The sequence below is a fragment of the Chrysochloris asiatica genome, unplaced genomic scaffold, assembly GCF_000296735.1.
Source record: "Chrysochloris asiatica unplaced genomic scaffold, ChrAsi1.0 scaffold00097, whole genome shotgun sequence".
Lineage (NCBI taxonomy): Eukaryota > Metazoa > Chordata > Mammalia > Afrosoricida > Chrysochloridae > Chrysochloris > Chrysochloris asiatica.
Genome location: NW_006408615.1, coordinates 9,028,935 through 9,041,705, shown reverse-complemented (window position 1 = coordinate 9,041,705; position 12,771 = coordinate 9,028,935). Strand labels below are relative to the sequence as shown.

The window sequence follows — 12,771 nt, the reverse complement described above, 5'->3', positions numbered from 1 at the left end:
ATTAAAACCTTGGTTCGAAAAAAATGAAGAACTAAACCAACAGATGTTGTTGTTTAGCGCTGTCAAATTGGTTCTGACTCATAGCAACACTGTACTGGGTTTTTAAGAAGCAGCTGGTGAGTTTGAACTGCCGACCTTGTGCTTCAAACTAACCTGGCTGTTCAGTGCTTTATTCTACAGTGCCACACCAGGACTCCGTAGAAATATAGTTACAATAAATATGAACAGAATCTTACAGTAAATCAAGTCACCAAATGTTAATCACTGGATATCAACTATCTACATATAATTCAGCTTTTCATTGAAATCTTGTTTTCTGATTTTATAAAGGTCACATATATTCATTCTTAAAATGCAATCATGATACAAATGGCATCAAGCAGAAAGTGAGCAGTTTTTGCATTTCACCCTACAGTAAGCAAGCTCCTTCCAGAATGTTTTCTCTGGGTGCAGTGTTTGCATCTGTGTTTTAGGCAGCCAATCACAGCCCACGCTCAGCACTCTTTTCCCCTCATGGCACCATCTCGTGTGGACATCCTACTCCCTCCGTCAACACACAGATCTCTGGAGGTGGACAGCAGGCCACCGGAGCACAGAACCAGGTGACATGGAGTTCTAAGGACTCTACCTGCAGTATTTTCTGGCATGTTCTCCACAGCCCTGGGTGTCTGGAAGGACGGTTCTGACTGTGTGGATGATGCCCAGGCTGCATCACCTACCTGAAGCAAAGACAGAGAAAGAGAGCAATCGTTAGCAGCAAATTACACAAGCCTAGTCTTAAATCTCTGCATCAATGCGCAAATGTCTTCTTTTTGCCTCTTTTCTTGACAACATTTTTCTTGTGGAGTCATTTTAGATGTACAGAAGTTCAAAAGGTCACCCAGGGCGCTGCTGGCCATCCTCCCTCAGCCAGCTTCCCTAGCACACTGGTCAACGCGTACTGACTCAACTCCAGACTGCATGCCCACTCCCCGGCCTCCATCCATGACCTTTCTCTGGGCTGATGCTGAGGCAGGATGCCTGCTCGCCCAGGCCCTTGATAGCCACACAAGTGAGCAGTCATCAGGGCCTCAGGGCTTCAATGGAGAGAGGCAGGCCAAGTAGGGAGAGCAGTGGGCTCCAATGGCTTGAGGCTGGTGTTAAGTGCCATGGAGTTGGTTCCAACCCATAGCAACACTGTAGAGGGTTTCCAGGAAACAACTGGTGAGCTTGAATCGCCAACCTTGCAGTTCAAACCGACTTTGCAGTCCAGTGCATTAATCCACAGCACCACACCAGCAAGTTGAGGCATGTTTAAAGTTGAGATTGTTGGTGAGTGCTGTAAAGTCGGTTCCGACCCACAGCAACCCTGTAGAGGGTTTTCACTGAACTCATTCATGGAATATGATTTAAGTTGTTTAAAATGATAACAAAGAAAATTCTAAACGTTCTCTTTTATCAAGAGTTCTTGTGGGATTTGATTTGTACTGAGTTTGTTGTTTTCTTAGAATAAATAAATCAGCAAAACTGAAATACTTGAGTGTTAATCCCAGTGGAGCAAATGGTGAACACTGTCGGCTGCTAATCCAAAGTTTGGTGGTCCATGTCCACCCAGAGCTTCCTTCGTAGAAAGACCTGGTGATCAACTTCTGAAAAACCAGCCACTGAGAACCCTACGGAGCCCTGTTCTACCACACATAGGGCAACATATAGGACCACCATGAGTAAGAATCAACACATCAGCGACTGGCTCACCTTCCTCATGACTCTAGTGTCCTCTGTGAACGGGAAGGGTGGGGACTGGAGCCTGCTCAGTGCCCCGCAATCTGGTAACAGTTAATACAACCCAGGGAGCAGTTTGACTGTCACGTGACCTAGAGATGAGTCGGAGGCAACTCACTGACCCCCAACACCACCAAGTTTCTTCTAGGAAGACCAGGTATGTTGGTGGCAACATTCATGTTCAGCCTTTACAATATTGGTGGCATAAATTAGCATTTTTTTAATGTGTCTCATACTTTTTAAATTTTTCTGCTCCTTTCCTTTTGGGTAACTACTTCTGGTATAGGTTGCTACACTAATGATAACATGTACATGCAAATTATCATAGCAAAAATAAAAAAGGTTTAGCAGTTTATATAAATTTCAACTTGAAAACTGTTCAAAGAATAGTCTGAGCAGTAGTTAAGCAAACAAAGGGCCCGGGAGGCGGAGCTGGGAGGAGCCTGGCAGCCAATAGAACAGCTGAGGCTTTAGGGGTAGGCAATAAATATTTTAGGCTTTGTAAACCTTGTATTCTGTCTCAGGGACTCAACTCTGCCAGTATAATGCAAAATCAGCTACGACAATATGAAAATAAATGTGTGGCTGTGTTCTAATCCAACATTTACATAAACAGGTGGCAGTCAGACTGTGGAGCTACGTGGGCATGGCGCTTGGTCAGCATTTCCTCACTCACAAAGACCTTAGAAGTGGTGCGTCCATTCCCGGTCTAAGTAACATGAGCCAAACCCACGGAGAGACTGCAGATTGTAGTCAGTGCTGACATCAGCTCATGAGGGTAAAGCTATTGCTACCAGCAGCCCAGCTAACACTGTGTTGGACTCCCTGGGTGCTAACCACAGGAAGGAGCCTAGAGTCCACCCAGAGACACTTTGGAAGGAAGGCCTAACTAACGCTTAACTCCCCAAAAACCAGCCACTGAAAGCCCTGCGGAGGAGCACAGTTCTTCTCTGACATACGTGAGGTGGTGTGCTAGACAATACACACATCTACCTTTAAGTCTCACAATTGCCTTGAGATATGGCCCGTGTACACGGCTACGTGGGGCACTGAAATTCACACCCTATGAAAATCCGGATTTAAAAACACTCTGTTTGCTTTGCTCAGTGCCACATCCCTGAGCTGAACTGTGTGTGGCAGACTGCTATAAATCACTGAGATGGGCTCGTGGCTTCCAGATAAAGACTCCATTTCCCAGTGTTCCTTAGTCATACGACTAAAATCTGGCCAGCAGGACACCAACAGCAGTGTGTAATTGCTAGAGATGGGAATTCACGTCCTTGAATGTTTACCCTCTTCCCATTCGCTGGGGAAGGCGACCAACAGGAGCAGCCCCCTGGGCTGGAAGATGGAAGCCCAGTGTGAACAACAGGAAACTCCCTCAGCTGGCCTACCACAGCCGCTGATGAGACATGAATTTCCATCTTGTTCAAGTAGCTTTGTTTGGGGGTGGTTTGTTACTGTAGCTTAACCTGTATTCTGGCTGATCCATTTCAGACACATCCCCTCCTTAAGTGTCAAAGTGCCCTTTACGATGACGTCAAGTACAATACATACCTCAGCAGGTACATGAGAGGCAAAAAAATCTTCCTCTTTTGGTGGAGGGGACAAGGATGGGACCACACAGCTATCAAGCCACAGCTAGAACAAAACAGGACCAAGGCTTAGCATGACATTTGGCTACCAAGGGCTTTCCCTCATGCCCCTCACTGTCCTGCTGGGGACCTGTCTACTAAGAACTGGCATTTCCCAGTATTCTAGAATCAGGAACATGCCTGCAGAGGGCCTCTAAGCACACTTAATTCATGTATCCACCCAGTAAACTCGTGCCTCCAGCCTTGAAGTCCAGTTTCCCAGATTCACAAACTGTTTCTGAAAAGGAAAGGCCAAGGGCTTCCTGTCTCAGCTGAGGTTCCTAACTAAAGGACTTGGGATAAAAACTACCATGTCTACTGAAATGAATCAACATGCAGTCTAAATGAGACCATCCAACGGGCCTGGGACTCACATCGGTGCCGTGGTTCCGAGTAGCTTGGGAGGCAAGGGATTTGATTTTCTCCCGGTACAGCTGGGCGGTGCGGCTGTTGTACTTGGCGTTGGAGTCATTGGTGGTGCACCCGTGTTGGTGGAAAAAGGAAGACTGCAGAAGGACAGCACACCCATTAACAGAAATCGCCCCTTCAATCTGAGACGGTGACAGAACACGTTACATCATGTCTACAGGGATATTTGTAAATGCTAGTGAAACCCAAATCATTGAAACACCATAAAAAGCAGTGAGATCAATGTCTCCCTGTAGAAAGGCAATTCTCTGCAAAATTCTCTGAGACCTGCACTGTAAAATCAAACAACTGGTCCTTTGTCTCCCCACAAACCCTCCTCTGTCATTCTGGAAGTTATTTGGAGACAGACCATCTACTTAGGACTACTTGGAATTCATGAGAACTCAGTTTCCATTTGGATTCCACGAAATCAGAATTCTAGACAAACTGGTTAGGAACCACCCTAACATTTTCCTTGTTCCTCTTTAACAGAGAGGAGCCCTGGTGGCACAGTGGGTAGAGTGCTGGTCTGCTAACCACACAGTGGGCAGTTCAAACCCACCAGCTGTTCCATGGGAGAAAGAAGAGGCTGGCTACAGACCACCACGGAGGGACGATAATACAAAAAGCGTTTGAAACACTGAGCAGAATGGCCTTCCAGCAGCTCATCGGGAGCCAAGTACAGACACAGATTTCAGAATTCACAGCTTACCCAGAGCAGATCATCGGCAAACCCAGCCAGGCAAGTGATGCTAAGTGGACTGGCTCAGGTGGTGTGTTCAAGGGTCCCATCTCATTAAGCCCTCACTGTGATGTCCTCAGTCACTGTGACTGTCTCCACATTGCAGATGGGAACACAGAAACACAGGCAGGTTCAACAACCTGCCCCAGGTCACAGCACTAGGTAGGGGCAGAGCTGGGATTCACAGGCAGGCAGTGGCTCCAAGCCGTGGGAGCTGGTGGCCACTGCTCTGCCCATGCCTGCTCTCGGGAGCTGGGTGGGGTCTGCAAGTCTGGGAGGACTAGTGGCAAGGACAGAGTTTAGGAACATGTCTGTCCCCATGATAGTGATGATGAGACAAAGTCCCTAACAAGATGCCTGAACCATCTAAGACATGTTTTAACGGAGGTGAATATGGTTTCTTAGGAGGAAAAAAATCTTAGATATTAAAATGGTCTGTGGCCTTCTGGAACAAAACCTTATTCCTTGGAATTTAACTTCTCTTCTGGTGAGGGAGGAACTTGCATTAAATGTAAAAGAATTTAATTGATTCATTTTAATTTACTTTTGTTTCCTGTCTGGGGACAAAAATGAAAAAGGGTTGAGAAACAGTGATCTAAGGGAATATGGTGTTTTAGAAACTAGACTAAAACACTGGACCACAAGGTCGGTTTGAATCTCAAGGTTGGCGGTTCAAACTCCCCAGCTGCTCCTCGGAAACCCTGTTCAGGGTGGTTATGAATTGGAACGGACTCCACGGCACTTCACAACAACACATACCATTTTACCTGAGACGTTTGAGAGATGCTAGCCTGGTGATTTTTATGTGAAATGTAGACAAAGTTGACTTCTTACTCTTTGACTATTCAATGACATGTTTCAGGGGCCCATTAGTTACTCGGCACACCCTTCTAACAACACAGGTGTGAGTTCTTTGGGAGGTTCTGCTGGCCAGATTGGTAAGACTTGGTTTTTGAAGGGCTTCAAAGAATCATCTGTATTTAATTTCTACACGGAACTTAAAATGGTTGAAGAGTCTTCATTAGGTTTGTAACTGGGGCTAAGTGAATCTGGGCCCTTAAAGTTATAAATTAGCAAACATTTAAAAACTTAATTTTAATGCAGAAATGACTACATTTTTACAAATTACAAGATTTGTATATATTATTTGAAGCAGTTTTTTTTTTTTTTCATTTGCAGATTTAATCAATTAAAAATCTGTTCAAACAGAAGCAGCTATAAGCATTCTCTCCTAAGTATAAAATTCACCCACCAGCATTAACCAAGTTCGAAGTCCTGGTGTGGCGCTGTGGGTTAATGCGCTGGACTGCAAGGTTGGCGGTTCAAGCTCCCCAGCTGCTCCTTGGAAACCCTCTACAGGGTCTCTATGGGTCAGAACCAACTCGATGGTACTTAACAACAACAACAACATTGCCCTGGTGGTGCTGTAGAATAAGCACTGGACTGCTAACTACAAGGTCAGCAGTTCAAATCCATCAGTGACTCCAAAGGAGAAAGATGAGGCTTTCTGAGTCCTGGTGTGGCACTAAAGGATAAGCACTGGACTGCTACACCTTCAAGCCCACCAATCACCCCTTGGCCACAGAGCCGCTCTGATTGGAATCAACTCGATGGTACTTAACTACAACAGAAGATCTATAGCCTCGGTCCCTCTGCAGGGTTGCTGTCAATCAACAGTGGGGGTTTGAAAAGGCATTGTTTTCATTCCTGCTCCCTCTGTATCATCACAGCCTGGTTTAGGTCCTTCCTGACCTGCTCTGCCTGACAGAGTCCTGTGAGACTTGTATGTCACTGTACCCCACTGACTCCTGTTTACTGAGTGTGGAGCAAGCAGTAGAGTAAACCCATTGAGCTCTTCCAGTTAGACCGTCTTATACCCTCGGGGGCCCATGCCGATAGGACGCCTGGACTTGAAATTGCTGACATTTATAAACCAACCTGCTATGTGCAAACAATGAGCCTCTTGACCATGCACATTTAAAGACAGGGAGGAAATCACCAGGTCTGAGAGGGACTTACCGCGGTAGCATTGCCTCCAACCTGCATGCATCGCAGCTGAAACCAAGACCAGTTCGAATCCAGCTCTGTCGATCTAAATGGAAACCATTTTAAAAAAAATGTTTAATGTTTTCCTTCTCCAGCATCAAACCTCGGAACTTTTGAGAACTTTTGATCTTCAGGACCCTAGAGAGTTTGAAGTTTGTGTTACTAGGAGAGACGCTTCCAGAATGCTGACTCCATCTGGTGGAAGTAGTTCCTGGCTCCCCCTCTTCCCTAGACCTCACACCTCAAGGACCGGACCTAATCTCCCTGCCTGATTACAGGCAGGCCAGGCCAGCCCACACCAGGCTAAGGCAGCCACGCCGGGCTTGGCCATTAGTACTCCTGCTGGTCCAACTCCAGTTAGCCATCTTCCAAGGTACGAGGTCATGACCCATAGCCTGGTGGGAATATGGGAAAGGCTTTGCCCCTGGTAACATGTCTCCCCTCAAGATAGATGTCCCCTTAGGAGTTTTTCCGGTCAACTAGCCTGGAAGACGCCCATACTCTTATCAGTAGTTGGGTGGGCCCTACCCCAACATCATCCTCCACAAGGAGGAGAGAAACTCAAGACTTTATGTTCCCAAAGTGCCAGCTGTAGCTGCTGCCTGCCCTGTCACACCTTCTGTCCTCCTAAGATCAAACCAGAGGAGGTAAAGGGGATACGTGTAGATCCAACAGTAACAATGTACCACGTGATCACTGAAATGATGCAAGATGTGACCAGGAGCCATTGATAGAAGTCTTTACACTGAGAGCCCATGAACATGAACAAATGCAAGGCTGACCTGCTACTCAACACAGATCGTCTCAGACTCAGGGATAAGAAAATACGCATTTAAAATGGGTCTTTCCTGATGCGCAGGGTAGAAAGAAAGGGACCAAGGCGTCCAGTCCACTCAGACTCCCTTGACACTGCCCACACACTTATAAGCGCCTATGACTGCTGGCATTGCTCAGCCTTTAGGGGATAGCTTTGACCACTTAACTCCTCTCTCTAGTCCCTCCTCTCCCCAATATCTTCATCTCATGGTTGGTAAAATCCATGCATACAAAGGGCCAAGTGCAGTAACACTAATATAGAATGACAAACCCATTTCATAGGGACAAATAAAACTTTTTTAAAAAACACTATTTTTACTTTTTACATATGCAAAACCTCCTTTAGAACTAAAAATTTCTGACTACTGTGCAAAATGATGAAACTACCCTTCATCAACAAATATTCCAGTTCTCTGAATCGTTTTTTCTGAAAGATCTTGAACAGGTCCAACTTTCCATGAACCCGCAGGCTGAGTTTGTGTCCGCTCCCACTGCCTCTGTAATGGGGTAGAGGTTACCACCAGCCTAGGGAGAGAGACTTGAGAGAGTGCAAATCTCAACTCTGCCACTTATTGCTGTGTGACCTTGGGGAGGTTACGTAACCTCTCTGTGCCTTACTCTCCTCATCTGCAAATTAGGGGTAACAACAGTATAAGTGATTTTGTTTCTTGCAGATATTAATTAAGCTAATATCTGAAAGCATTTAGAACAGCCTCGGGCTCGTGCTGAGCTACAAACTGTCATCAGCATGCATCACCATGGCAACATAGTAATTACTCACCTCCCCCGTAACCACCACTAAGTGGTAAGGCTGGAAGGCAAAGGATGTCTGGCATATGACAGGGACTCAAATACAAGTTGAATTCAAGTATGTTCTAGAATTGGGGCCATATGTGTTCAGAGTTGCCAATCTTCCTTAAGGAGCCCCTTTGATGCATGGCTACATGCGAGGCTGCTAACCGAAAGGTTAGTCTGCTCTGGAAAAGATGTATGAATAGCCTGGGAACCCTGTGGACAACCCTACTCTCCCTCTAGGGTCACTCTGACTTGGATTTGACTCAGCAGCAATGGATCATTGTTTTTTGAATCTGCCTCATAACTTTTGGTCCTAAACTATCTTTAAAAAATAACTCAGTAAAGGCAAACATTTCTCTCTATTTCTTAGAAGTGAACGCAAACTAAAAGTGCATGCTCTTGAGTTGGCCTGAGGGGGCTGCTGAGTGAGTGTCTGCACAAAAGTGTGATGTGCACACACTTGGAAGGTGACTGCCTCGTATGCGACGCAGCCCACCTGACAGGAACCCGATGGCTCGGCAGCCGTGCATAGAGACGAGGTGACCCGAGCAGGTAACGTCTCCTCTCCCTTGAGACTGTATTGAATTTTCCAGCCAGGAGATGATGAAAGAGCCCCATTTCTGTATAGCACCGTATCCAATCCTTCCTGAGCCCACCCATTCCCCTTTACGAAGCTCATGAAACACTACCAAGTGACCCTGAGAAGCAGCAGAGCAAGAAGAGGAAATCCCTGAGAAACAGGTACCACAGAGACTCCGGTGAGGAGCTCCCAGTGCTGGAGGTACCCACACCGAGGTCCACGCGGCAGGTGGCTCCCGAGCACGTGGTCACTTCCGGAGACGCCCAAGCCATCTTGCTCTTTTGGCAACACCAAAGGTGACGTTTTTTCCTTTGGAAATTCATCTATTTGAGACTCCACTTAAATAGCCAAGATCCGCGCTTCACTGAAATACGCATATCTTTCTTGCCAAAATATCTACAGTGTTAGTCCAAGGAAATAGTGTGTGCATAGACATGGGCATGGGCATGGGTGCAGGCGTGCGTGCGCAAGGGAAACAGGAGAGTCAACAAGGGTTCTATAGGACAGACTTTCACTTTCTATATTAGGTACTCTGGGACACCTTAGACTTTTCCCAATGAGCCGGAGTTTGTAATTTTTTAAAATCAACAAAATTGTTTAAAGAGCAGCCCCCACCCCAACAAAACACACAATCACACACCCCAAAAAACGCAACCTTTACTGGCACCCTTCTTATCCTTGACGGTCTCTTTGTCCAAATGCTAGACAGTTTCCTCGTGGTTGTGGTTGTGGTTGTGCAGTGATTTTAACTCCATTGTTGCAGGATCGTTCATGTGCACTGTGCTTCCTACTTGTCTACGGAGCCAGCTTTCAAATGGCCTGTGATTCAATGTGTGCCGGCACCAAGCGCACCTGACGTCCAGCCTCCTCAGGCTCTCGGCCATCCCTTCCCTCAGCTGGGAGACACGTCAGAAACCCAGGCCACCTCCTGCCATGGCTTAAAGGGGCAGTGTACCTTAGAGGTGAGGAGGAGAGGGCCCAGTTCATAATGGGAGGGGCTGGGCAGACAGGAAAAGGGACAGGACACCACGAGACACAGGAAGGGAACCTCGCCATGTACTGCCTCTCGAGTCCAACTTTCATCGGCTCTGGGCAGAGCAGGTTACTGTGTATTAACCTGTGTATTAGGTCTGGAATTTTGCTAAAAGTTTGTTTAGAATAAACTTGCCATGGCAACAAAATCCCTCAAGGTTAAGAAGGTGACAAGGGCAGGGCAGGATAGTGCAGAAAAAATATTCGGGGACCAGAGCCTAAGAAAGAAGGAAAGAAAAGATGAAAAGAAAGATGTATAGTCCGAAAGCAGGAAGAACACACAAAATTACTCCCTTTTCTAAATAACTATCCGTGGTGTTATTGGACGATAAATACTTAGCAGGCCATGATTTAACAAACTGATTGCTGAAAAAAGGAGAGTTCTAGGCCTCAGAAGCATTCTTTTTAGTAAAGTCAATATACATTTTTTAAGTATGGTGCTATTAAATCATTATGCAGTTCTTGTGCTTTCATACAAAACACTATATTATGGACTGGGGTCCGAAAAGCTGGTGAGTGGCCATCGAAGGTGCAACTCCTGCTCTCCCCTTGTCCAGAGTAGAGAAGAGTGAAGACTCGTGGAAACAGTTAGTCCAGTGGACGACTGGGCCACATGAACATCAGTCTCCACGATCCTGAGACTGGATGAACTAGATGGTGCCCAGCTCCACTACCGACTGCTCTGAAAGGGATCACGTTAGGAGGTTCTGGCTAGAGTGGGAGAAAATGGGGGAACACAACTCAAAATCATCAAAAAAGACCAGGCTTACTGGTCAGAGAGAGACTGGAGGAACCCTCACACTATGGGCCTTAGCCACCCTTGAGGTCTGCAAACAAACTCATCCTGGCTCAATTTTCAGCCAAATAATAGGCCCATAAGGGGACCCACCCGACTCGACGGCACTTAACAACAACAACAAAAGGGGACCCACAAGTCCTGGTGTGGTGCTGTAGCGCAACCATAAGGTCAGTGGTTTAAAACCCACCAGCTACTCCTCAGAACCCCCATATGGGGTCTCTATGAGTCAGAACTGACTCAACGGCACTTAACAACAATCACACTGCGGAGATATGTACACCTTAGCTCCATAGCCCATTTAAGATTAAAAGAGCAATGTTTACCCAAGGACAACGTTTAGAAACCACCGGAAGGGAGTGGGAGGAGCAGGTTACACTGTGAGGACCACAATCAATGACACGAAACAGAATGGGTCTGAACTGCTGGAGGGAAAACTCATCTCACCCAACTCACAACATAAAGGTTGGGTTTTTTAAAAGACCGCATTACAAATATAATAGATTATGTCCTATGGAAGCAAATGTTTTCTTACAGTCATCGTGTCATACCAATACTCCTTACATCACACTAGAAAACAGAATTGTTCGTCACAATTCCTAGCTGGTCCCTGGAAAAAGACACGGGAGGGACACGGGTGAGCTGCTTGGAGGTGGCTGCAGGACAGGCTGGGAGCCACGGCTGTGCGGCTGGACTGGAAGCTGAAACCCAGGCAGCTTGCTCCGTGCTTCCAAACCCCGAGTCTGGCAGCAACTTCTGTGATACGTCTCCTATTATCTCCATTTCTTTGACTTCACACAGAGACACTGCTCACCTCCCACTGGCCTGTGGGGACCTTTCTCTGCTAACTGGAAAGCACACTACGGACCACAGCCCTGGTGGGTCAGAACACAGTTTATTCTCCCAAATCATTATACAAAAAGAGAAGAAAGACCCTCATGTTATAAACATTTGAAACGGCCACTAAAACTCATACAAAACTCATCTGTGAAGTATCATTGGAAGTGAGCTTCGTGAGCACCGTGTAACAAGAGCTTTCTGTCATTTACATCAACTCTCCGCCCCAATGAGGTGCCCTGTTGGCACAGTGGGCTGCTTTGAACTGAAAGGCCAGTGGTTCAGACTCAACAGCCACTCCCATGAGAATGATGAGGAGGTCTGCTTCCATTAGGGTACCCCAGGAGCTGTTCGACTCCATCCTATTGGGGCACTATGAGTTGGAATGGACTTGGAGGCAGTGGGCTTGGTTTGGGGTTTGGCTGCACCTCGATGGTACCTAGGGCACACCCACATGTGAGTTCTAGCAAGACTCCTTGGCTCTTCTAGATCATTAGACGACACCCAAAGGCAAGGGACTGTCTCAACATGCTCCATTCTAACTTCATGTAAGATTTCCAACATGGCTGCCTGGGTCCTGGGCACAGATCTAGGTAAAGGGAGCCTTCTTCCCAGCTTGACTTCACTATGTCGATTCAATCTCACTCTACTTGATGCCAGAGCAAATACACAGAGAAAACAGGTGGGCGGGGGGGAGCCCATACAAGCCCACACAATCACTCCCACCCCTGCAATGAGACCCACTGTACTTACCGAATAAAACTCAAGTGAACACCAAGGGACCGATGGGACCCTGAGCAGTCGATGCAAAGAAACACCCCATAGGTTATGCTTGCCCAGCTGGGATTTTTGGCCCCACAATCAAAACATATCTGAAAGAAGAAAACAATTTGGTTATGAATGACAAGACCTAAGTCATCCTCTCTCTCTCTCTCTCTCTCTCTCTCTCTCTCTCTCTCTTTTTTTTTTTTTAATGTTTTATTGTGAATTATGTGACAGTTGACATGGGAGAACATTAGCTTTACATTCATCCTATCGTATATCGTTTCATTGCCATTTACAATCCTCTCCATGCATCATCAACCAACCAAAGGGTATACACTACAAGCCTGTCCCCCGGTCATCAGCACACAGCCCCTCTCCCTTTCTGGGTCTAGAGTCCACAGCTGCTCCATCTCTCCACGTCATCGTCTCTGCCTCCATCTCTGGCGTCACTGCTTCTCTGGGTAGGGTCCCACTCTCTGCTCTTCTCTCTTGATGGTCCCAGGGACCTCCGCTCCTAGACTGCAACGTTAATCACTCCCCTCCTTGCTACAGAATGTCT

The 12,771-nt window shown here is 46.7% G+C and overlaps 1 protein-coding gene across 2 annotated transcripts in view; it reads right to left on the bottom strand.

Moving 5' to 3' along the window:
* The window catches only part of ARFGAP3 (ADP-ribosylation factor GTPase activating protein 3), a 69,498-nt gene that overhangs the window by 45,119 nt on the left and 11,608 nt on the right, over nt 1–12,771 (bottom strand). The window contains exons 2-6 of one of the 2 annotated variants that reach the window (XM_006866849.1): nt 12,201–12,319; nt 6,565–6,637; nt 3,770–3,901; nt 3,319–3,402; nt 629–719 (exon numbers count right to left, since the gene is read on the bottom strand). In XM_006866849.1, coding sequence (XP_006866911.1) covers nt 629–719; nt 3,319–3,402; nt 3,770–3,901; nt 6,565–6,637; nt 12,201–12,319 — 499 coding nt within the window. The remainder of the gene's footprint in view (nt 1–628; nt 720–3,318; nt 3,403–3,769; nt 3,902–6,564; nt 6,638–12,200; nt 12,320–12,771) is intronic. The other variant, XM_006866850.1, reaches the window with a different exon arrangement.